The sequence below is a fragment of the Carcharodon carcharias genome, chromosome 19 (genome assembly GCF_017639515.1).
Source record: "Carcharodon carcharias isolate sCarCar2 chromosome 19, sCarCar2.pri, whole genome shotgun sequence".
Taxonomy (NCBI): domain Eukaryota; kingdom Metazoa; phylum Chordata; class Chondrichthyes; order Lamniformes; family Lamnidae; genus Carcharodon; species Carcharodon carcharias.
In genome coordinates, this window is record NC_054485.1 from 86088874 (window position 1) to 86115426 (window position 26553).

A 26553-nucleotide genomic window follows, 5' to 3' on the forward strand; every position below is an offset into this window, starting at 1 on the left:
CCTCACAAGCAATTAAATATTCACAAGTGTAGTCACTGTGTTATGTAGGAGACACAGCAGCTAATTTGTGCACAGCAAGATCCTGCAACAGCAGCATTTGGCCAACTCGGCTGTCACCAGCATGACCCCTAATCCTCCTCCCCCTCCCCTCTTCCCTGAACCCCTCCCCCTTTCTCTCTGAACCCAATTCCCCCCTCCCCTCACCCCAAATCAGACAAAGAAAATAGTCTCATTGTTCCCATCGCTGGGAGTTCCACAGTGATAGATATATTCACCAACACAGACAATTATTTAGACAAAAACCATATTGCACCTTGTGGCATTGCAAGAAGATAACTTCATCTTAATACAAAACAATCAGTTAAACACACTAACACTGTGATCGCTGCTCAGGATTATTCCTGAATGGGACCAATCCATTTTCCATGGATAGACCTGGGTAGGAGCGTGATTTCTTAAGGGGGAAGTCGGAGGAAGAGATTCCACAAAAACCACAGTGGCCAGGATTACACAGCAACTCACTCTGAAGCCCAAGCTGTGGGGAACTCGAAACTGCCTCTCACATTACCTCAGGTCATGATGCACTGAGCGAGAGGCCTAGTCCCCACTCAGCCATCCCTTAACGGAGAGAGGGAGGAAGTGAGGAAGAGGGAGAGTGAGGAAGTGTAGGAGTGAGGGAGGGAGGGGAAGAGGGAGGAAGTGAGGGAAGGCGAGAGATGGGTCAAGTGAAGGAGATGGGGGGAAGAGGGAGAGAGGGAGGGGAAGAGGGATGAAGTGAGGGAAAGAGGGTGACAGGGAAGTGAATGAGATGGGGAAGGAGGAAGAGAGGGAGGGGAAGATGGAGGAAGTGAGGGAGAGGGGGAAGAAGGGAGAGGGAAGAAGTGTAGGAGAGAAGGAGAAAGATGGAGAGATGGAGGGGAAGAAGGAGGAAGAAAGGGAAGGAGGGAGATGGAGGAAGTGAAGGGAACAGTTGGAAGGAGGGAGAGGAAGAGGGAGGAAGTGAGGGAAGGGTGGAGAGGAAGGAAGTGAGGAGACAGTAGGGAAAGAGGGATGGAGGGACAGGGAGGGAGTGTAGGTGAGAGGGAGAAGGAGAGAGAGACACAGAGGGGAAGATGGTGGAAGTGAGGAAAGGAGAGAGAGGAACAAAGTGAAGGAGACAAGGGGAGATAGAGGGAGAGAGAGGAGGAAGAATGCTGAGGGAGAAATGGAGGGGATGATGGAGGGAAAGAGGGGGTGGGAAGGAGGAGAGAGAAAGTAAGAGCTGCATTAGATGAAGTGCAGTCTATCAATGGGACATTAAACTGAAGCTCCGTCTGCCCTCTCAGGTGGTTGTTAGATCCCACAGTCACTATTTGAAGAAGAGCAGGGGAGTTCTTCCCAGTTATAATATTTATCCCTCAATCCACGTCACTAAAACAGATTATCTGGTCAGTATCACATGGCTGCTTGTCGAAAAGGTCATTCATTGTCTGTGAAGCGCTTTGGGACATCCTGAGGTGGTGAAAGGCTGTGTGGAAATCGAGTCCTTTCCTTGTTTCTTTGCCCCGAAGCTGGAGATGGGAAGAGTGACTGGCACTTGGAGAATGAATATGAGCAGCTGCCTGGGTCCCACGGGGAGTCAGAGAATCTAGTCTCCACTCACTGTCCATTCCTTGCAGCCTCTCAGATGCAGTCAGCCTGGGTGGGCTCAGACCCCGGTTCCTGTTTACCATTCCCAGGAGTGCGGCGGGGGGGGGTGGGGTGGGGGAAGAGGGGAGCGTGTTTTAACGGTGACTCAGTTAACGCTGGATTTTCCTGCCGCACTCCGCACCTTCAGGTGAGCGTCCGGGGCGCTAGAAGCGGCTCAGAGCGGTGGGCGGCCGTTAGCAGCGGTGAGCAGCGCGGTCAGTGACAGCAACACCCGGTGTAAGGTGGGGTCCCGGGGGGATTGGGAGACACATCCTCCCACTTCCTTCGCGCACTGGACTTTCTCACACAGGAGCCCAGTGTAGGGAGTGGGACAGAGGCACCTCCCATTATCCTCACACACTCCTCCATTCTCACAGCGGGTCAGCAAATTATCGCACATGCCCACTGCAAGAGGAGAGAGAAAAGAAAGGTCAGACATTAAAAAATCTCCCCACGTTACAGATTGTTTCCACTGTCACCACTCCCCATCACCACACTTTTATGACCAGATTTTATGAGAAAAATATCCAGACAGCGAGAATATAATAAAGAATAATCATTGCAGATTCCAAAGGAAACACAAAAAGTTTGGAAAGAAATGAATAAACAATTAGGAAAACACAGAGAAACTACGGAAATAAATAGTCTTTGAAAATAAAATTAAGTCATGAAGAATTCGAACAATGGAAAGAAATAGGGTCACTAAGGGATCCATATACAATAAACTCACAGGAGATGGCAAAAATATTAAATGACTGTCTCGCTATTTAGCAGAAGACTAACCTGGGGGAACATGACATTAGAAAAAGAAATCAAAAAAGATGTAAAGATGCAAAGGATGGAGATAGTTAATAAGCTAATCAAACTTAGGGAGGATAATACCCCTGGACCAGATGGATTGTACCTGTGGATATTAAAAGGAGTTAGGGAAGAGATAACAGAAGCACTAGTACATAGATATAAAGATTTATCAGAAAAGGGAATATTGTGAGAGGATAGATGGGCAGTTAATGTGATTCCTCTCTTTAAAAAGGAAGATGGAACAAGTCCAGGGTACGATAAGCCAATTAGATTAACATTCCTAATAGGAAACATAATGGAATCCTTATTCAAAAACGCAATAGTAAAAACATCTAGTAACTGAACATATAACAAAAAATATTGACACAAATTCAAAAAGGGAAGGTCATGCTCGACCAACCTTACTGCAATCTTTAAAGGAGTTACAGAAATTGTACATCAGGGTGCTGCAGTACCATAATTATCTGAATATAATACACAGTCTGTTTATCATGATCAATGTGTTAAACTTGCCTTATCAGCATGTATAATATACACCTAGACTTTTGCAATAATTCGGTCAAATTCATCCATTATCGGCAAAAGTAATGAATAAACCCGACTTAGCTAATGGGTCTGTCCCCACGCTTGTTTGCTGAGCAGCCAGTTCCCCAGCCAAAACATGTGATGCTCAAGTTGGCCGAATGAGCTGCCAGTGTTTTATCAATCGATCAACCGCAGCACGTAACATTAGGCACGTTTCTCAGGTTAACTTGGGGCAGTAAGATACACATACAAGGCATTCATAGACCACCCAGCCAAATAAACCTGGAATTAAGTTTATAATGACCGGAGGTTAATGAAAACAAGAGACGATTCTCACTTATGTCTTAGAAACAGGAATAATTTAAAATACCATTGAAACTCAACATTAAAAGTGTGTTATTATTCACAATGTATCAGGAAACGATTCTTGACCAGTTCAAAAAAGATTAGTTTTGAGTTGTTCCCTGTATAATACACACTCTAACTTGGAGACAAATTTTTAGGGAGAAAAATGCACATTATATATGGAAATTGTTGCTGGAGATAATGAATTTGAATCTTCAAAAGGCCTTTGATAAAGTCCCACATAGTAGAGTCACGGCTAAGGACAGAGTGTGGAGATTCAGGGGACAGGCAGCAGTATGAACAGCAAGCTGCTCTAAGGGGACTTTGGGAAAACTGGCCAAAAACGCGGGTCTTAAGGTGCCAAAGAACAAGATGGGGAATGGGTCTAAATTGATGATTAAATGTTCTCTCTTTTTGATTGAAGCCAGTGACATTGACTGAAAACCTAGCTTTGGGTTCGTGACCACGGGGTACTTGGCCGTATGTGAATCAGCTTTGGGTCAGCCGCACACGTCGGGAGAAATCAGCGATTATTAATCTCGGCTGGAGAGCAACACACTGTCCGGACACAATATCTGTACTGTGTGCACACGCATGCACACAAACTTTGAGAGGAGATTATCCACCACTGCCAGAGGGTGCGAGAGGCAAGCGAGCAGACATTTCCAATCTCCATCTCACCATCAGTCAGACCAAAACTCACATGAGAGGAGATATTAGGACAGTTGACCAAGAGCCCAGTCAAAGACAGAGGTTGGAAGCAGCATCTTAAAGGAGCAGAGAGAGAGAGGAAGAGACAGGGAGATTTGGGGAGGGAATTCCAAGCCTTATTCAGGCCCAGGCAGCTGAAAGTCCAGTTCCCACACACGTTTCTGATCAGGCATCCCACTCCTGGTTAATGTAGGTAGTTATGGTCACTTGCAGTCAGTGTTGTGAGTTATGGTCACTCTTGGTCAGTATGGGAGTTATGGCCTATCTTAGGCAAGTCCAAACGCAGCAAGGCCGGGACAATATCCAGGCTTGGGCTGACAAGTGGCAAGTAACATTCGCACCATACAAGTGCCAGGCAATGACCATCTCCAACAAGAGAGAATCCAATCATCGCCCCTTGACATTCAATGGCATAACCATCTCTGAATCCCCCACTATCAACATCCTGGGGGTTACCATTAACCAAAAACTGAACTGGACCAGCCATATAAATACTGCGACTACAAGAGCAGGTCAGAGGCTAGGAATCCTGCGGTGAGTAACTCACCTCCTGACTCCCCGAAGTCTGTCCACAATCTGCTAGGCACAAGTCAGGAGTCACTTGCCTGGATGACTGCAGCTCCCACAACACTCAAGAAACTTGACATCATCCAGAACAAAGCAGCCCGCTTGGTTGGCCCCACATCCACAAACATTCACTCCCTCCATCATCGATGCACAGTAGCAGCAGTGTGTACCATCTACAAGATGCACTGCAGAAACACACCAGGCTCCTTTGACAGCACCTTCCAAACCCACAATCACTACCATCTAGAATGACAAAGGCGGCAGATAGGTGGGAATACCACCACCTGGAGGTTCCCCTCCAAGCCACTCACCATCCTGATTTAAACAGGAAATATAGGAACAAGAGAACCCCATCGAACCTGCTCCACCATTCAATACTATCATGGCTGATCCAACACTTCAATGCCTTTTTCCCACACTATCCCCATAACCCTTTATGCAATTGTTAATTGGAAATTTATCAATGTCTACCTGAAACATCCTGACTTGGAAATATATTGCCATTCCTTCACTGTTGCTTGGTCAAAACCCTGGAACTCACTTCCTAACAGCACCGTGGCACCTATACCACATGGACTGCAGTGGCTCAGTCACCATCACCTTCTAAGGGCAATTAGGGACGGGCAATAAATGCTGGCCCAGCCAGCAAAGCCCACATACCTTGAATGAATGAAACTCCCTGTTCACACCTATACCTGTTCCACACTCACTCCATGTTCACTCCTACACCTGCTCCATGCTCACACCTTGTTCACTCTTACCCCTGTTCCACACTCACTCCCTGTTTACTCCTACACCTGTTCCACACTCACTCCTTGTTCACTCCTATACCTGTTCCCCATTCACTCCGACACCTGTTGTACACTCACTCTTCGTTCACTCCTAGACCTGTTCTACACTCACTCCATGGTCACTCCTACACCTCTTTCACTTTCACTCTCGGTCCACACCCACACCTGTCCACACTCGCTGTTCACTCCTATATGTGTTCCTTGGTCAGTGAGGGCTGTGGGAGGTTTGAATGGAGTGTTTTGTTCCAGTACAGATATGGGCTCTGTGTCAGTAGGTCAGAGTTTAAAGAGCATTGGTCCTACTTACATCCATTGGTGATGGTGTCAGGGAGGCCTAGAGAATGAAACAGAAACAGAGTTAGAGAGACGCCTGATTAGCCAACTTTACTGATAAACACACTAACACATCTCATCCGATGCAGTGATCGTGAGGTCGACCTCATTCAAACTCACGATCAAAGATTTCTTTGAGGATTCACATGCTGCATCCCCTGAACATTCACAGCAGCCCTCGCTGAGATAAGGTTGAGTTTCTAAAGTGCTCACGAAGATGAGCGCGGGGTTAGTGAGTAAGTGCATTCACACTACATGTGATTAATGTGTAAGCAGACAGGGTTAATATGTAAGGGTGTCAGTAATCACATAGAGCACTCCTCACTGCCCATTCGTGTCACTACCTGTTTCCTGATCTCGGGACATTCCACGTACAGCACTGACCACAGATATCCCTCCCAACCTTCACTTCTTAATCTGTTCCAGAGATTTATTACAGAGACTGTTGTTCTCCTTTCACCCTCCTGCAGCTCTTTGTTCATTCCATTCACACATCAGTCTCCACCTAGCTGCTGCCTTTGTGTCCGTGTGTGTGTCTGTTCACACTAAGGTTTCAGCACATTTAACCCGTACGACTATTATATCCTCAGCCTCTACCCAATGTCAGCAACTCCACCTTGCTCACTGACTCTGACAGACCGGGTCAAAAATCGGGAAGGGCTTTGATTGGGTAAATAAGGAGAAGCTGTTTCCAGTGGCAGGAGGGTCAGTGACCAGAGGGCACAGACTGAAGATAATTGGCAAAGGAGCCAGAGAGGGAAAGGAGGAGAATCTGTCTCTTCTGCACAGCCAGTTGTGTTGAGCTGGAATGTACTGTCTGAAAGGGCGGTGGAAGCAGATTCATTCCCGATTTTCAAACGGGAATTGAAGAAATTCTTGAAGAGAGTTGCAGGGCTGTGGGGAAACGAGCAGGGGAGTGGGCCTATTTTGTTTGCTCTTTCAAAGAGACAGCACAGGGACGATGGGCTGAACGGCAGCCTGTATCTGTGCTGGCTTATTCTCTGTACAAACACCCCGCTGAGTCTCTGTCTGCACTTTAACACAGTCACAAATATCACTCGGGTTGTATTTCGGAGTGGATGCGCTGCCGGGAGTTACGACGAGAACGAAATGACGAAGTGAATCTTCCGCCGACACTGCGCCGGGCCAGGATAAACGCTCGTTACTCACAGACATTGGCCGTCCCTTTGGGGATTGGGAGGTACGAGCCCGCTCTCCACCGCCGGCCTTGGAAACCTCTCTTACACCCCCCGCAGTCCGGCCCTGTCGTGTTGTGCTCACACTCACAGCTCAGCTTCCCTTTCTTCAGGACACAGTTGTTGGCGTGAAGATTGCACTTGCACCTGGGGAACAGACAAACAGCAAAGCTGGTATGAAATAACCTGACCAGCTCCGTTAGAAACCGGACTCTCCGCTCCCCCTTTACCAGCTTCACTCTGCAAACCAGCAGTATCTTTCACTCCCCAACTTATTGCATTTCCAAGCAGGCGGGCAGCACAGTTTCTGCCGATCGACTGTCAGATTCTGAGCAGCAACAAGTCCAAGTGAGGGGAGGGTTTACAATCAGCTCAGACCCAGACCCCCTCAAAAAAGAACTTGTATTTGTATAGCACCTGTCGCATCCCCAGGACCTCCCAGAATAACACTTCATTGGCTGTAAAGCTCTTTGGGGGGCCTCCTGAGTTTGTGAAAGGTGCTGGGGAGATGTAGGCTCTTCCCTTAACAACAATAAAAATCACCCCACATTGCATTTCTATAGCGCCTTTAATAGTAAAACACCCCAAAGTGTTTAACAGGAGCGTTTTTAAATAAAAGGTGACCATTGGTGACGGTGCCTTTAGCTGCCTGGGCCCTAAGCTCTGGAATTCCCTCCCTAACCCTCTCCAACTCTCTCCCAATCTCTCCTCCTTTCAGACTTAAACCTCCCTCTTGATCCAAGCTTTTGGTCACTTGTCCTCCTATCTCTATATGTGACTCTGTGTCACATTTTACCTGATTTACCCTCCTGTAAAGCACCTTTGGACTTTTTCCTACATTAACGGCGCTATATAAATGCAAGTTGTTGTTTAGCAAATGTAATTGGAAAAGCCCAAATTGTTGGGCCGCTCTCTCTGCAGTGAAGTGTGAGAGTGCTGCTCTCGGTGACTCTGTGTTAACAATATCAAGCCGCTTTAACTCACGGTCAAAGAGAAGCTTCAAAATCTGCAGATTGTATGGTGCACATTTTGCACATTCCCAGTTCTGGGAACTGTTTACTAAACTTAGCAAAACCCAGACACCTCCTTGGAGACAGTTCAACAGCAACGGAAACACTTTCCTGCTCCTGTTCTCTAATTAGTGTCTGCAGATTCTCCTGGGCTATAAGCACCAGTGAGTCTCCAAGAGGCCTGAGTGTAGAATAATGAGGGAATGGTTCCGAGTCCCAGAGATTGTGTGACAAGCGAAGGGGAACTCACTTATCCAGACTGAACAGAGATCGAACACGAAGTCGGAATAATTCAGAAAATCATGGGGTGGTTTTGTTACATTAAATAAGGAAAAACTGTTTCCCAGTGACAGCAGGGTCAGTAACAGGAGGATGCAGATTGAAGGAAATTTGTTGAAGAATCAGAGGTGGAGATGAAGAGATTTATTTTTATATGCAGTGTGTTGTGATCTGGGGCTCACTGCCTGTAAGGGCAGTGGAAGCAGATTCAATAATAATTGGGAAATGATAGAGGGTGATGGGGAAACAGTAAGGGAGTGGGACTAATTGGATAGCTCTTTCAAAGAGCCAGCACAGAGATGATGGGCTGAATGGCCTCTTTATGTTCTGTCTGATTCTCTGAATCCTGATGAGACTGGAGGGGGGCAGTGTTGACAGGGACAGATTCTGCTCACTCCGTGTGGCTGGTTTGGCTGAATATGGAGCAGGAAATCGCTCCCTCAGGGTCAGCCAGACAGCAGGGCTCTGAAAGCTCATTGAGAAGCCCATCACTAGGGGCAGGGGGAGTGGTTACAGAACTGGTCCATACACACTGTCACACAGCCATTCAGGGAAGGATTCACAGCTGACACAGGGGCAGCCGATGGTGCTGAGTATGTGGGATCCTGATCTATCTCAGTAAAACCCTCACCAGTTACTGAGCACTTAGATTAGAGTCTGAGTAGAAGCAGTGAGGAGCTTTCACCCTCTGAGATTCTCCCTTAGAATGAGTGACTCCAGGTGTTAGGCCTGAGAGAGTGACTCCAGGTGTTAGGCCTGAGAGAGTGACTCCAGGTGTTAGGCCTGAGAGAGTGACTCCAGGTGTTAGGCCTGAGAGAGTGACTCCAGGTGTTAGGCCTGAGAGAGTGACTCCAGGTGTTAGGCCTGAGAGAGTGACTCCAGGTGTTAGGCCTGAGAGAGTGACTCCAGGTGTTAGGCCTGAGAGAGTGACTCCAGGTGTTAGGCCTGAGAGAGTGACTCCAGGTGTTAGGCCTGAGAGAGTGACTCCAGGTGTTAGGCCTGAGAGAGTGACTCCAGGTGTTAGGCCTGAGAGAGTGACTCCAGGTGTTAGGCCTGAGAGAGTGACTCCAGGTGTTAGGCCTGAGAGAGTGACTCCAGGTGTTAGGCCTGAGAGAGTGACTCCAGGTGTTAGGCCTGAGAGAGTGACTCCAGGTGTTAGGCCTGAGAGAGTGACTCCAGGTGTTAGGCCTGAGAGAGTGACTCCAGGTGTTAGGCCTGAGAGTGTGACTCCAGGTGTTAGGCCTGAGAGAGTGACTCCAGGTGTTAGGCCTGAGAGAGTGACTCCAGGTGTTAGGCCTGAGAGAGTGACTCCTGGTGTTAGGCCTGTGGGAGTGACTCCAGGTGTTAGACCTGAAAGAGTGACTCCAGGTGTTAGACCTGAGAGAGTGACTTCAGGTGTTAGACCTGAGAGAGTGACTCCAGGTGTTAGGCCTGTGAGAGTGACTCCAGGTGTTAGACCTGAAAGAGTGACTCCAGGTGTTAGACCTGAAAGAGTGACTCCAGGTGTTAGACCTGAAAGAGTGACTCCAGGTGTAAGGCCTGAGAGAGTGACTCCTGGTGTTAGATGTGAGAGATTGGCTCCAGGTGTTAACTCTGAGAGAGTGACTCCAGGTGTTAGACTTGAGAATAACTCCAGATGTTAGACTTGCGAGAGCGACTCCAGGTGTTAGACGTGACAGAGTGACTCCGGGTGTTAGACCTGAGAGAGTGACTCCGGGTGTTAGACCTGAGAGAGTGACTCCAGGTGTTAGACGTGACAGAGTGACTCCGGGTGTTAGACCTGAGAGAGTGACTCCGGGTGTTAGACCTGAGAGAGTGACTCCGGGTGTTAGACCTGAGAGAGTGACTCCGGGTGTTAGACCTGAGAGAGTGACTCCGGGTGTTAGACCTGAGAGAGTGACTCCGGGTGTTAGACCTGAGAGAGTGACTCCGGGTGTTAGACCTGAGAGAGTGACTCCGGGTGTTAGACCTGAGAGAGTGACTCCGGGTGTTAGACCTGAGAGAGTGACTCCGGGTGTTAGACCTGAGAGAGTGACTCCGGGTGTTAGACCTGAGAGAGTGACTCCGGGTGTTAGACCTGAGAGAGTGACTCCGGGTGTTAGACCTGAGAGAGTGACTCCGGGTGTTAGACCTGAGAGAGTGACTCCGGGTGTTAGACCTGAGAGAGTGACTCCGGGTGTTAGACCTGAGAGAGTGACTCCGGGTGTTAGACCTGAGAGAGTGACTCCGGGTGTTAGACCTGAGAGAGTGACTCGGGTGTTAGACCTGAGAGAGTGACTCCGGGTGTTAGACCTGAGAGAGTGACTCCGGGTGTTAGACCTGAGAGAGTGACTCCGGGTGTTAGACCAGAGGGAGTGAGTCCGGGTGTTAGACCTGAAAGAGTGACTCCAGGTGTTAGACCTGAAAGAGTGACTCCAGGTGTTAGACCTGAAAGAGTGACTCCAGGTGTTAGGCCTGAAAGAGTGACTCCAGGTGTTAGACCTGAAAGAGTGACTCCAGGTGTTAGGCCTGAAAGAGTGACTCCAGGTGTTAGGCCTGAAAGAGTGACTCCAGGTGTTAGGCCTGAAAGAGTGACTCCAGGTGTTAGGCCTGAAAGAGTGACTCCAGGTGTTAGGCCTGAAAGAGTGACTCCAGGTGTTAGGCCTGAGAGAGTGACTCCTGGTGTTAGGCCTGTGGGAGTGACTCCAGGTGTTAGATGTGAGAGATTGGCTCCAGGTGTTAACCCTGAGAGAGTGACTCCAGGTGTTAGACTTGAGAATAATTCCAGATGTTAGACTTGTGAGAGCGACTCCAGGTGTTAGACCTGAGAGAGTGTCTCCAAGTGTTAATCTTGATGGATTGACTCCAGAGATTAGAATGAGAGGTGACTCCAGATGTTAGCACAGAGTGACTCCAGATGTTAACCCTGATGGAGTGACTCAGATCTTAGCTCTGGTAGAGTAACTCCAGATTGGGTAACTTCAGGTGATAACCTTGACAGACTAACTCCAGATGTCAGCACAGGTTGTGACTCCAGATGTTAACCCTGATAGACTGCCTCCAGAATTTAGCTCTGGTAGAGTAACTCCAGGTGTTTGCACAGATAGAGTGACTCCAGACGTTCCCCGATTGTGCTGTCCCGAAATATTCCCCAGATGTTAATCCTCACCCAGTGGCCCCCAGATGTTGACCATGTTGGTGCCCCCCCCAGATGTTCCCCCTGATGGTGCTGCCCAGGTGTTGAGCCTGACCCGATGCTCCCTGGGTGTGAGGTGTGGCCTCAGTGACTCTGCCCAGAAGGGTTGGGGAGCTCTCACCGGCCGCGGATGTCCAGGTTGGAGATGGCATAGAAGTACTTGGAGAGGTTGAGTGGGTCAACACTGGTGGGCCCGGTGGCCGGCCGGAGCAGCCTGAGCCGCAGGTCGGTCAGGGTGAAGAAGTCCCTCAGTTCCTTGGTGGTGTCCAGCTGGCCGTACAGCGAGGCCATGTCACCGAGACGGGGCCCCCCGAATAGGGATAAACGCTCCTGGATCTCAAAGCGGACCATCTTGTCCACCTTCCACACGTATCCCCTGGAGTACTCCTCCGTACAGATGATGTCCAGCACAGAGGCCGGCCTCAGATCCCCGGCCTTTCTCGCTTCCATCCCAAAGGAGTTGAGGCAGTCGGCTGCGTAGAACTGGTAGGGCTGCCATGTCCGGCCATGGTCCAGAGATTTCTCCAGGACCATCTGTTCCGGCCGGCCTGACTCGAAGGTGATGACGATGTCCTCAGTCAGCTCAATGCTCTTGCCCCAGGACAGAGTGATGTTGACCAGGAGGGGCTCGGGGAAACTCTTCCAGGAGACGCTTTGCCAAAAGGTGTTGGGAATTCGCCCCTCGTCATCCAGCATCAGCTCAGGCGGGTGTGCGAGCTCGGGTGTGCGAGCATCACACTCGTTGTTGCACATGTACGGATTCTCCTGGAAATAGAAACAGGATTAACAAGGGTTAGATACAGATTAAAGCTCCCTCTACACTGTCCCCATCAAACACTCCCAGGACAGGTACAGCACAGGGTAAGATACAGAGTAAAGCTCCCTCTACACTGTCCCATCAAACACTCCCAGGGCAGGTACAGCACGGGGTTAGATACAGAGTAAAGATCCCTGTACGTTGTCACATCAAACCAGGGCAGGTACAACACATGTTAGTTTTACAGAGTTGATCTTCAGACAGCTTTCTTTAGTGGAAACATTTATCTTTAATTACAAGACAGCAGCAGAAATTACATGTGCGCATCAAACTCCATAACTAAAGAAGAACTTTCTGCAGGAGGTTCCCCACACTGCTAATTCATTGATTTACACAGATTATGTGATTTTACAGCACAGAATTATTCTTAAAGCTACAGTCCAACAGTTCCCAAAACCATAACTACCACACTCCTCCCCTTTTAACTTTTCTGTACATTTTGTATTTGCAAGGATATTTATCTCATGACATTACAATATTTACACAGGTCATGAAGTTACAAGTTCAGTATTTCAGGCAGTTTCCATGACTTCAGATTCTTTTGCAGGAGACACATTCTCTGGAACCAGATTAACATCAGGCACCTCATTAGGCACAGGCAGTTCAGTATCTTCCACTCTGACAGAGACATCAGGCATGTTTGTCCTTGGTTGAGCAACTTCAACAGGAGCCACTGGTTCAGCAATGGTTACAGGTGGAACATTTTGTTGGAGTATCTCTCTTTTCCTTAAATGATCCACATACTTACGGGTGATCCAGACCTCCACTTCTACATGGTACAAGAATGGTCCGGTCACATAACTCACTTTACCATGTAACCACTTTGGTCCTCCACCAAAATTCTTTACATATCCTGCTTCTGGAACCAAAAAGTGACTCATGATTATACAAATCATGAATCACTTTTTGGTTCCTTTGATTTTTCTCCACCTCCCCCTCCAAATTGGGAGGTATCAGGCTTAGTTTTGTCCAAAAGCGGCACCTTATCAGTAAATCTGCTGTTGTTGCTCCTGTTGTAATATGGTGGGGTGGGGGGGGGGGGGATTGTTCTGTAGTGAAATAGAAAATGAGCAAGTTTGGTCTCCAACGAGTCACCTGTTAACTTTTTCATTCCTGCCTTAAAAGTTTGTCCTGCCCTTTCTGCCAGTCTGTTAGATGCCGGATGGTAGGTGCAATCTTCACATGGTTGTTATCATTGAGACTGATAAATCATTGGAGCTCGTAAATGCAGTGCCATTATCTGAGATGATTACCTCTGGTAATCCATGGATGGAGAGGTTCTGGCGTAGATTTGCTATTGTATTGCCTGATGTTGGTGACTTTACTTCATAAATGTCTAACCACTAGGAACGAGCATCTATAATCAGTAGAAACATGGTTCCAAGGAAAGGACCGACATAGTCAATGTGCAATCGCACCCAGTGTCTACCAGGCCACTCCCATGGTGTAATGGGAGCAACTTGTGCAACTATTGACACTTCCCACAGTGTTTTACCACATTTTCAATATCGCTGTCCATCCCCGGCCACGAAAGGTAGCTCCATGCTATCAGCTTCAATTGGGAAATCCCTGGATGAGCACTGTTTGGCTCAACGAAAAGTGGTTCCCATCCTTGTGCAGGAACTACTACCTGTGCACCCATAATCGAATACCATCTTGACTACTCATCCCGTGTCTTCGGTTGAAAAATGGCTTTAATTCATCAGAGACTGGTTCCTGGGACCAATCATGTAACACTTGGTCTCTCACTTGGATTGTCAACTGGATTCATCCAGTTTCTTATCTGCCTGGCACAGACTGGTGAGAAATCTAGAAATTTCATCACTAACAAGAATTTCTGTGGGATTGAGTCATGTTCATCATTTTCTTGCAAAGGAAGGTGACTTAGGGCATTGGCATTTATTATATGAATCCCTGGTCTATTGAAAGGTGTATTCATATGCCACCAAAATTAGGGCCCATCTTTGTATTCTTGCAGAGGCTATGGGAGATATAGCCTTTTTCCTGTCTAAACAGACCCAAAAGTGATTCGTGGTCTGATGCTATCGTGAAATGTTTCCCTTGCACATATTGGTGGGATTTTATTGCACCAAAAATAATCGACAGACCTTCCTTTTTGATCTGAGAATATCCTTTCTGAGCTGTGGTAAGTGTCTTGGATACATAGCCTATCGGCCTCTCTATGCCTGTCATCTATCTTGTGAGATAGGACCACTCCCACTCCATAGGGGGACACGTTGCAGGTTAGCACCAATTCCTTCATCTGGCCATAATGCACTAATAAATTTGAAGAGTGTAAAAGCTGTTTTACTTTCATGAAGGCTTCTTTTTGGGGTGACTCCCAAAACCAATGCTGGTATTTTCTTAGCTGTGAATGTAGAGGGGATAGAACTGTCGATAAATTTGGAAGGAATCACCCATAATAATTTATCATCCCTAAAAATGATTTCAGTTCAGAATTGTTCTTGGGTGCAGGTGCCTCTCTGATTGCTTTAACCTTCTCTTCAACCGGGTGTAACTCTTGGGCATCTAACTGGCTGCCCAAATAAATGACTTCATTTGCTTGAAAAATGCATTTTTCCTTCTTCAGGCGCACTGCTGCTTCTAAAAATCGTTTCAGGGCTTCCTCTAGATTAGCCAAGCGTTCCTTTTCTGTGAATCCAGTTATCAGTACATCGTCTAGGTAGACCACAACCTTAGGTAGTCCCTGTAGTAAGCTCTTCATTGTCCCCTGAAAAATGGCACAGGCTGGGGAAATACCGAAGGGCAGGTGCGTACATTGGTATAACCCTTTGAGGGTATTTATGGTAACGAATTCCCAGGAGGCACCATCCAGCTCCAGTTGCTGATATGCGTGACTCATGTCAAGCTTTGTATACGTTGTCCCTCCTGCTGGTTGCCATATAAGTCTTCAATCTTGGGAACAGGGTACCTGTCCAGTTTGGCTGCTCTGTTGACCGTTAGTTCATAGTCCCTGTAGATCCAGACAGTCCTGTCTGGTTTAAGGACAGGGACTACGGGTACTACCACTCAGAACTGAACCATTTTTATGACACCCAGCCTCTCTAGCCAGTTCAGCTCAGCGCCAACCTTCTCTCTCAGGGCATATGGCACCAGTCTTGCTTTCAAGAAGCGAGGGGTTGCTTCTGGGTCCATGTAAATCTTGGCCTGTAGGCCTTAGATTTTTCCCAGTGCATCCTTGAAGATGGTGTCATTTTTTTTTTAGCAGCTCTGGTAGTCCACTTGCTCACAACTGGAAGATTTTGGACCAGTTTAATTTAATGTCCTTTAACCATTCACACCCTAGAAGACTTGGCCCTTCACCTTCTACCACCATCACTGGTAGCTGTGCCGATTGGTGTCAATAATGAACAGTTGACACTTGGATTCCTTCGCCTGTGTACATTTTCAACTTGGCAGATGTTTGTCCCAAATTTAATGGTTGATCACCTTTATTTAAATATCTGAAAGTGTGTTCTCCTATTACAGTGGTAGAAGCACCTGTGTCTACTTCCATTCTTAATGGTTCACCATTCACTTGCACTGTAACAATATTGGCTCTGTCTTCCCCAACTTTCATGTTGAATAATTAATAATTGTCAGAACTGGTTGTTTCTGGCTCTTCTATGCTATAGATTTCATTGGACTTTGTTTGTTGTTTGGGAGCCTGTTTAAATCGCACTTTGCACTGTCTCGTTATGTGTTCACTTCTGTGACAAATATAACGTTCCACTTTTGAAAACTGCCGGTCACTAGAAGACTGATTATTTGCATGTCAATGAAAGTTATTTTTTGATTTAGTTGCTAAGCTGTTTTCTCTCATTTTTTGGTTGGCGGGGCTTTTCCTTGCTTTGCGATGGAGTCTCAGCTTTTCACATCACTTTCGGCTGACTGTTCCCACCCGACTAGGAGAACAGTATCATTTTGTGCCCTTTGAGTTGCTTGTTAGTCCCTTACAGCCCTTTACATAGCCAGCGCTATTTCTAATGCTTCCTTAAAATCATGATTCACGTCAGCCAGCAATCTTTGCTGAACTGTGCCTTCCTGCACGCCACACACTAAACGATCTCTGATCACATCATTCAGGGTTTCACCGAAATCACAATATTCTGTTAGTTGTTCGCCATGTAGCTGGCAATTTTCTCCCCTGGGGCTCTGTTCTGTGAATTGAACCTGAACCTTTGCATTGTGGCTGAGGGCTTGGGGTGAAAATGTCCCTTAATGAGGTCTACTAATTCACTGAAAGTATTCAAATTCTGGGCACTGGTGGCTGTCAAGCTTCGAATTAAACTATAGGCCTTGGTCCCACAAATACTCAGGAGAATTGCTCTTCTCATTTCCTCCCCCATGATTTTGTTTGCATGAAAGAAAAATGCAAGACATTCTATATATTGAGACCAATCATCTGTGGTTGGCTCAAAGGGATGAATTCTGCCAAACTGTGGAATTTTGAAGAATGTATCTTCCTTTCTTTTTTAACTATATTGGATACTCACAATCGCTGGTCAAGGTACAGACCCAATCTGATTAATACTAGTCACCAGCTTATTATGGAGTTGATTTTCCAGGCAACTTTTCAGGTGGACACATTTAATTTTATTTACAAGACAGCAGCAACAACTACACGTGTGCATCAAATTCCATATCTAAAGAAGGACTCTCCCCTAGAGGTTGCCTGTGCTGGTAACTCACTGGTTTTACACAGATGATGTGATCTTACAACACAGGAATGTTCTTAAAGCTACAGTACAATATTTCCCCAAACCATAATTACTACAGTTAGATACAGAGTAAAGCTCCCTCTACACTGTCCCATCAAACACTACCAGGACAGGTACAGCACAGGGTTAGACACAGAACAAAGCTCCCTCTACACTGTCCCCATCAAACACTCCCAGGACAGGTACAACATGGGGTTTATACAGAGTAAAGCTCCCTCTATACTGTCCCATCAAACACTCCCAGGGCAGGTACAGCACAGGTTAGATACAGAGTAAAGCTCCCTCTATATTGTCCCATCAAACTCTCCCAGGGCAGGTACAGCACAGGTTAGATACAGAGTAAAGCTCCCTCTATACTGTCCCATCAGACACTCCCAGGACAGGTACAGCACGGGGTTAGATACTGAGTAAAGCTCCATCTACACTGTCCCATCAAACACTCCCAGAGCAGTTACAGCATAGGTTAGATAAAAAGTAAAGCTGCCTCTGTACTATGTTGGACTGTCGGAATATTCACGCACTCTAATTATCTCAGGGAGATGTCCTCATAAATATGTCGGTGCCTCATCACACTGCACCCTGTACTGGGCAGTTAACAGCTGAGGAACTATATCACTGTCATGTTGGAGAATGATCTTCACTGTCTAACTAAAAATAGCTTCACATCGCTGAGATATTTACAGACATGAGTTATAGAACAGCACAGGATTTGGAAACAACTGCTGTTCCCCGAGAAGTTTGCAGGACTATGGAAATAGCAGGGGATTAATTGGAATGATTTTTCAATGAGCCAGCACAGGCATGAGGGACTAAATGGCCTCCTCCTTTGCTGCCTCATTTTCTGATGATTCTAAGTCAGGAAGGTGCGTGAATCAGAGGGGAGCTTGGAGATGGTGTTCCCATGTTCCTGCTGCCCTTGTCTTTCTAGGTTGTGGAGGGCATCGGTGTGGGAGATGCAGTCGGAGGAGCCTTGGCGAGTTACTGCGGTGAATCCTGTAGATGGTTCACACTGCAGCCACGGTACGCTGGTGATGGAGGGAGAGGCTGTGGGAGGTGCAGTCGGAGGAGCCTTGGCGAGTTACTGCGGTGAATCCTGCCACACTGCTGCTCTACCTGACATCAGCAACACTGAATCAGCCCGACCTCCTTTTCCAAATGATTACACAGCTCAGTCACCATGACAGAGCAGAATCTGTATAAAGTGGCTGTTTGCAACAATCTATCAAACTAATGTGTGTGTTAAAGATGGAGAGTGCGGTAATGAGAGAATTGAGATTAATGACAATACAATTGTCACAGCATCGACTGAAGTCATTAACTGAAGCTGCATGTTGGCAGCGATTATTTTAAATTCTCTATGTTAAGCGAATCCAGTGAATATTAGTAACAGAATCCTAAAGCTGTGTAAATTATGAATGACTAATTGAACAGGACAGAGGTTAAGTGCTCCTGAATCGCTGCATCCTCGGTACATCACCAGCAGCCCCGTGTCCCAGCGCTACAACTGAAACTGTAATGAAATGATGCTGTGTAAACAGGAATCTCGAGAGCCGCGTCCCTGGGGGACGTTCAGCGCGAAACGACAGCGAGAGTTAAAGCAAGAGACGGAGAGAGCGCCTCACTCCACCATTCCCTCGAGCTCTTTCTTATTCTCAATCCCTAACCAGGACACATTTCCCGACAAGATTTCCTGTTCGCTGTTCCCCTGGGCTGATCTGTGCCGGTGTCACCTCCAGACGCGGCTATTCCAACGCTCTCCTGGCCGGTCTCCCATCTTCCACCCTCCGTGAACTTCAGCTCATCCTAAACTACGCTGCCCCTAACCCTAACTCACAACAAGTTCCATTGTCCCATTACCCCCCACCACCGTGTGCTCACTGACCTACACTCGCTCCAAGTCCAGCATCGCCTCGATTTAAAAATTCTCAGACTTAGTTTCAAACATCTCCACGGTCTCAGTTCTCCGCATCTCTCTGTCTCCTCCAGCCCCACAACACGGTCAGATCTCTGCGATCATCCAACACTGGCCTCTTGAGCATCGCTGATTTGAAATCTGCCACCATTGGTCGCTGTGCCTTCAGCTGCCTGAAGCCTATGCTCTCCTAATTCCCCCCCCCCCCCCCCCACCACCCCCCACCCAATTTTTGACTCGCCAGCTCTCTCTCTTCCTTTCAGACACTCCTTGTGCCTGATGTCTGAGCCTGTGCCTATGTCAGAGATTTTGATCACCTCTCCTATGTGGCTTCGTTTCACTTTTGACTTGATTTGCTCTCCGGTGAAGCACTTAGCACCTTTAACAGTGTGAAACAATGCAAGGTAAATACAAGTTGTTGTTGTTGATACAGTCATTGAACCTCACCATCCAGCCCAGGCAGAGAGAGACACAACATGGTCCTGCTGTGTGTGGCTGTATCAACACGGGAAGGGAAGAGATTTCAATATCAGGATCATATATTCCAGAAACTCTTCATGCCACACTGGAGTCTAATCGCAGCATCTTATCTATCAGTGTTACTTTGCTAAACCCACTCACCACTTGACATTTATTTCAGAGCCTTAGTTGCTGTTTTCTTGAATTTGCAATGTGTCATCTGCCTAAGATCCTGTTGGTCTCACTAAGTAAACCATTTGCTATCAGCACGGTTCAGTCCTCTGGTTAATGATGTTCATCGTGGATTATTAAGGACAGAGGTTAGTGGCTCCATTAAATTCAATCCCACAGATTCCTGTCACTTCCCAACAGTGATTGATCGGGCCCTTTGTTCGTGTGAATTGATGTAGCGCCTTTAACATAGGAACATGCCCCAAGTTGCTTCACAAGAGCATGAATCAGACAATGATTGACACTGAGACACCAAAGGAGATATTAAAACAGGTGATCAGAAGCTTGGTCAAAGAGGTAGGTTTTAAAGAGGAGAGTTTGAAGTGGGGTGAGGGGAAGGCCAGGGCGTGGGAAATGTTGGACAAGCTTAATTGTTAGTCACGTCCTGAGGTGGCTATAAAAATGCAACTTTTTTCTTTCTAACCCTGCATGAAGTTTTCACTCACACTCATGAGTTGTTGTGAAAGGGACAACTTTGTCACAAGACACTCGGGAGTTCTGCAATCTACAGAGAAATTACATTGAGTTCACAAAACTGAACAGGCCATTCAGCCCAACTGGTCCATGCTAGGGTTTATGCTTCACATGAGCCTCCTCTCACCCCCTTCATCTCACCCTATCAGCCAATTGGACTGATCCCTCCTCCCTTGTGTGTTTATCTAGCTTCCTCTTAAACCTACCTATATTGTTCACCTCTACCACTTCATGTGGTAGTGAGTTCCATATTCTCACTTCTCACAAGGGAAACATTTTTCTCTAATTCCCTATTAGATTTATTCGTGGCTACCTTATATGATCCTAGTTCAGATCTCCCCAGCAAATGGAAACATCTCCTCTACATCTTCCTTATCAAACCCCTTCATGAGTTTAAGTCACTCGATCAGGCCTCCCTGACACCCGACTCTTGACCCCTGACCCCCCACTCCGCCTCAGCCTCCTCTTTTCAAGAGAAAAGAGCCTCGACCTAGCACAGCTCCATTGTGCTAGGTTCAAGTCAGCATCAGCCAGTCAGCTGCAGCAGAGTCGGGAGTGCAGTGCAGGGATTGTTACTCGATTAATAATCTGGAGAATGAGATTTCAAATCCCACCTTGGCCAGTTTTAGAGTTTGATTTCAGTTTTAAAGATCCAGGGGTCAGTAAAAGTCAGATTGCTGTGGAGTCCCAACTGGTTCACTAATATCCTTTAGGAATGGAAACCCATTTTTGACAGTCTTTGGTTTCCCAGGCAGATCCTTCAGTCTGACCTTCTCTCTGGCCTGACTTGCAGTGCTGGGCATGCAGTATAATCACGCATTATTGACAGGACCGAGTGCAGATCAATTCTAACAGATCACCATCACCTTTCATTAGACCCTGAGCTTCCAGATTTACTGTCCTTCCCTGGTGTGGGAGTCTACATGACTCCAGTCCCACGCCGAATGGTTGACTCTCAATTACTCCCTGAAATGACCAAGGGAGACACTCAGTCACATCAAAGCTGCCAGTGGCAGAAGAAGGAGGCGTCCCAGCAACACCTTCTCAGGGTAACCAGGGATGGGGAATAAATGTTAATGAGCCCCACATCCTGAGAATGAATGGTGGTTTTATGTCAACACCTTGAGAGGGAGCTCAATGGGATTATAAGTGTTGGGATTTAATTAGGAACAATGGGAATTGACAGAAATGAATGTCTGTTCAAGTTCATGAAACCCAGAACTCTGCACCTGGTGCTTGGGTCTAAACATTTCAGAAATGAAAAGCCAGAGGGAGGTTTCAGAGAACAGAAAGCTGACTGCAGAAAGAATGAGGAACTTCAGTTAATCTCCGATGAGCAGTGGTGTAAATCCCACATTGTTAACAGGACCCAGTGTAGATCGATCCATATAGATCACAGTCACCCTTTCATTAAACACTGAGCTCCCGATTTGAAATTCTCCTCCCCCAGAGGGTGACCTCCTTCTAATGAAAGGCCTCCAATAAAGAATCTTCTCCACAAATGAATCACCCCCAGTGGCCTTAGGGCTGTGAGCAGGTGCTCAGGTAACCCACAGACTGTCCGTGAAGCCAGATTGGAACATCCAATTTAATCCCAGTCTCTTTTCTGCTCCATTACTGAGCAGGTCAGGGGTGGAGGTGGGGTGGGAGCATGATAAAACAGGAGCTCACAGCAAGAACTAAACTCCATCATCAAAAGCCATCAAAATCCAAAATTGAGTCAAGATCCCGGAACTCCCTCCCTAAGAGCACTGTGGGCGTTCCTAGGACACGTAGGCTACAGCGGTTCAAGCATGCGGCTCACCACCACCTTCTCAATGGCAACTAGGGATGGGCAATAAAAAATGCTGTCCTAGCCGGCGAAGCCCACATTCTGTGAACGGTTTCAAAAAAAGAGTGCTTCTGGTGAATGAACCAATGTAATGCTTGGTGGGGGTGGGGAGAGGGAGTGGGAGAAGGACAGCGTAAAATAGAGATAGAAATAGAGACAGAGAGAGAGGGAGGATGAGAGAGAGGAATGAGAGACTTGAAAAGAGGAAGCATGAGAGAGAAAAACAATTGATTTTTATTGTGCCTTTCCAGCCAGTGAAGGACTTTTAAAGCGTAGTCACTGTTGTAATGTAGGAAGCGCCACAGTCAATTTCTGCACAGCAAGATCCCACCAAGAGCAATGTGATTATGACCAGATAAACTGCTTTTAGTGATCTTGATTTAAGGATAGATATTGGCCCAGGACGCCGGGGGGAACTCAGTCCTGCACTGCGAGTGTCAGCCTGGATTAGGTGCTCGAGACTCTGGGGTCGAACTTGAACCTTTGACCTTGCCTGTCTGTCTCTATCTGTGTCTATAATTAAATTTTGCACGTTGGCATTACAGGGAACATGAAACAGTGAATAACAGGAGACAGAACCAAGAGTCCTCATCATCCAAACCGGTCGATAGAAACATTCATTCCCTGATGACAGGGTCAGGGGTCAGTCAGTCATTGCCACAACAACAATAAATAATTCTTCAAATATTCATCTCTCTCAGCTGCTAAAGTGAGAAGAACAGCCCCAGAGAGAGCAGTGCAGTGGGGGAGCTCTGCTCCAGGAATACAGAAATTAGTAAAATTTAATGTGCAGCCGGGTTTACTGGGGACAGTGGGTGGTGAGTGAAATACGGGTCAGGGTGAGGATTAATGGAGACAAAGTCCACACTGGCAGGTTTAATCCACTCTCGCTCAGACCCTCCATTTTCCATCTGAGTATGAAAACTTTAGCCGCAGAAACAATAGAATAGACTGCGGTATTACAGAGTGAATGTACCATCTCACTCATCCCCCGAGTCACACTGTGTTTCACTGTATCCTGTGTTCCATCTCGCTCCTACAGTGAGGAGTGCAATCTGTTTGTCGTATCCCAGATGTGGCTGATCCATCATTTTGGGCAGAGTCACTGCGAGTTTTGTTTTTGTAGCTTGAGAAACACTCAAATCAATGAACAAATTGACACTAAAGTGGGATTGGATGTGAATACTTTGCACTGGTGCCAGAAATTCATCAAATGGAGGATTATAGAGTCAGTGGAACATTCCATTTACAACACCAGGATCGATGAGAATTAACTGACGCCTTTTAGTCTGAAAGAACCAAGAAAATAATTATCTGATCTCTACAACCTAGATCACCTGAATAACATCGTCTGGCTCCATCCCTGCCTCACTCCATCTGCTGTTGAAATCCTCAGCACTGCCTCTGTACCTTATAGAGTCAACATTCCAACGCTCTCCGAGCCAGCCTCCATAAGCCTTTAGTCATCCAAAACTGCTGCTCAGGTCCATCCTCGTACCCAATCACATTCACCCATCGCCTCTGTGCTTGTTGACCTACGTTGACTCCTGGTCTGACAAAACCTCAATATTAATATTCTTGTGTCCAAATCTCTCCAAGGTCTGTAATCTTTGTCATCTCCTCCAGCCACACAACCTCCATTAACTCGGATCTTCTTCACTTCTGGCAGCAGCACACGCCCAGGTTAAATCACCAACGGGTCACTGGCGGCCTGTGCCTTCTGCTGCCATTGCCCTGAGTTCTGGGATTCCCTCCCTAAACCTCTCCGCCTCTCCAACTCCCTATTCTCCTGCCAGACCCTCCAAAAAATCCACTAACAAACCTTCTCTCCACTAGACCCATCCCTCACTCACAAACCATACTGCCCATCCCTAATTGCCCTCAAGAAATTGGTGATGAGTCACCTTCTTGACAACTGAGTGCCTCACTCAGCCATTTGCAGGGGGCAGTTAAAAGTCAACCACATTGCTGGGGGAGTCACGTGTAGGCTAGACCAGGTAAGGACAGCAGATTTCCTTCCCAAGAGGGCATTAGTGAACCAGGTGAGTTTTTATGACGATCCAGTGGTTTAATGGCCACCATTACTGAGACTCGATTTGTATTCCAGATTTAATTAATTGAATTTAAATTCCTATGGTGGGGTTTGAACTCATGCCTGTGGAACATTAGCTTGGACCTCTGGATCACTAGATCCCGTAACATAACCACTATGCTACCATCATTGATATCTAATTTACATTTACATTTCATCTCATTTGCATCTTAAATAAAACTCATTGAAATGTAAAGTAGATTAAATTCATCCTATTTCATTTTGACTCAAACATTCAATTGATGAATTAATCTGATTGAGGTTTTGCTGTTTTTGTGAAGATCTGGGAGACTGAATCACACTTTCCTCTGATCTCCTTTGTTAGAGTGTTAGTAACTGGCTGTTTGTCTCATCTCCTTAGTGTGTGTGTGTGTGTGTGTGTGTGTGTGTGTGTGTGTGTGTGTGTGTGTTGGCATGTGTTGAAAGGGGAGGAGAAGTACAGACATGTCGATGGGCAGATAACTTTGATCTTTGAACTCCTGCCAGTGCTGCTGAGGGAAGAGTCAGGGTTTCTGCTGAAAAGTGCTGTCTGTTCAGATCAGGGTTTTTTCTAATTCCTTTATGGGATGTGAGCATCACTGGCAAGTGTAGCATTTACTGCCCATTCCTGATGGCCCTTGGACAGAGTGGCTTGCTCGGCCATTTCAGAGGGCAGTTAGGAGTCAACCACATTGCTGTGGGTGTGGATTCATGTGTAGGCCAGACCAGGTAAGGATAGCAGATTTCCTTCCCTAAAGGACATTAGTGAATTAGATGGGTTTTTACAACAATCGACAATGGTTTCATGGCCATCATTACTGAGCCTGGCTTAGCTTTTCAATCTAGATGATTAATTGAATTTAAATCCCACCAGTTGGCTGTAAGACAATGTGACTGGTCTAACAGCAGAGCCCCCAGTATCTCCCTCAGCCCAGCCTCAAACCCCTTGGTGGGATTGAGCTCCCGCTCTCTGGGTTACTGCTTCAGTAATATAACCCCGACACCACCATATCCCGGGGTGTTATATCACCACAGCATCTGTGCAGGAATTAATATCTTTGCACCAACGTCACATCCACAGACTGAATACATTCTCACCCTCGAGTCATTCCGTCTCACTCACCCACTCACACCGAATACAGAATCAAAGAACAGAAATTCAGGAGGTGGAACAGATTGGGAAAGAAGGAATGAAGACATGTGTAAAAAAAATACAGCTACAGAATCAAAAATATAAATTAGAGGAAAAGGGCCTCCAAATTCCGGCATGTTTTTCGGGCACTAACTGACCTAGTAAGCCCCAAAATGGTGGACAGGAAGCCAATATTTATCCCTCAACTAGAAACAGATGATCTTGTCATTGTCATATTGCTCTCCCTGAGATCTTGCTATACACAGATTGACTGCTGTGTTTCCTACATGACAAGAGTGACTACCCTTCAAAGAGATATTCGTTGGCTGTGAAGCGCTCTGGGACGTCCTTAGGTGGTGAAATGGCAGCAGTGACGCCGAGCCTGGTCTCACTGGGCCCGGTCAGTGTTCCAGACACAGCTCCCACTGTGCAGTATGGAACAGTTGTAGGATTTACCATGAGGAAAGATTGGATAGGCTGGTGTTGTTCTCCTTGGGACAGAGGAGGCTGAGGGGAGATTTGATTGAGGTGCACAAGGTTGTGAGGGGCCTGGATAGAATGGATGGGAAGGGCCAATTTACTTTAGCAGAGAGAAATCTGTGACTAGGGGGCAAAGTGAGTGGTAGAAAGATTGGAGGGGAGATGTGGAAACATTTTTTCACCCAGAGGATGGTGGGGGTCTGGAACTCACTGCCTGAAAGGGTAGTAGAGGCAGAAACACTCAACTCATTTGAAAGGTGTCTGGATAGACATCTGAAGTGCTGTAACCTGCAGGGTATGGACCAAACGCTGGTAGGTGGGATTAGGCTGGGTGGCTCGCTTATTGGTCGGCACAGACACAATGGGCTAAGTGGCCTCTTTCTGTGCTGTAAATTTTCTGTGATTCTATGATTCACCAGAAGAGATATTGGACGGCGTCAGAAACACACTTGTACACATCCCCCAGAGGAGATGCCCCAGCGTCTCCAGTCCCTCCACGTGAAGCCCCCACTCCTGCTACCTTTTCAGTAAATCTCCCCTGCACCCTCTCCAAGGCCCTGACATCCTTCCTAAGATGTAATGTCCAGTATTGAACACAATCCTCCAGCTGGGGTTTAACCAGTGGTTTATAAAGGTTTCCCATATCATCCTTGTTTCTGTACTCAATGCCCCTGTCAATAAACCCATTGTGGGAGTTTGGACAGAATTCACTTTGCTAAAGGCCACTCAGTGACCGTCCATTCACAGTGTGACTCACTGGCTCTGAAAGGTTTCTACTCACCAGCGTGCAGTACATCTCAGGGCTCTCTCCACACGTGCTGTCGGGGGGATCCAACCTGATCTTCAGGAACCTGGTGAGCAGGGAGGCCTCAGGCTGGCAGGCCATGTAGTCCCAACTCATCGCCTGGTCCCAGTAAAGCCGAGTCTTACACAGGTCGTAGTGACCCCAGGACGGGAAGTGCTGTGCGGCGAGAGACAGGGTCGCGCAAAGGGCCTGGATGGGCAACAAACTGGACAGACACAT

The 26553-nt window shown here is 47.0% G+C and overlaps 1 protein-coding gene across 1 annotated transcript; it reads right to left on the reverse strand.

Annotated features, from left to right (window-relative positions):
- Positions 1 to 1843: 1843 nt before the first annotated feature.
- Positions 1844 to 26553, reverse strand: LOC121291266 (netrin-G1-like). The gene is made up of 5 exons (XM_041212336.1): positions 26311 to 26553; positions 11523 to 12166; positions 6912 to 7084; positions 5716 to 5742; positions 1844 to 2073 (listed from the first exon to the last, which is right to left on the reverse strand). Exons 1-5 carry the CDS (start codon positions 26551 to 26553, stop codon positions 1844 to 1846), a joined length of 1317 nt encoding a protein of 438 aa, XP_041068270.1.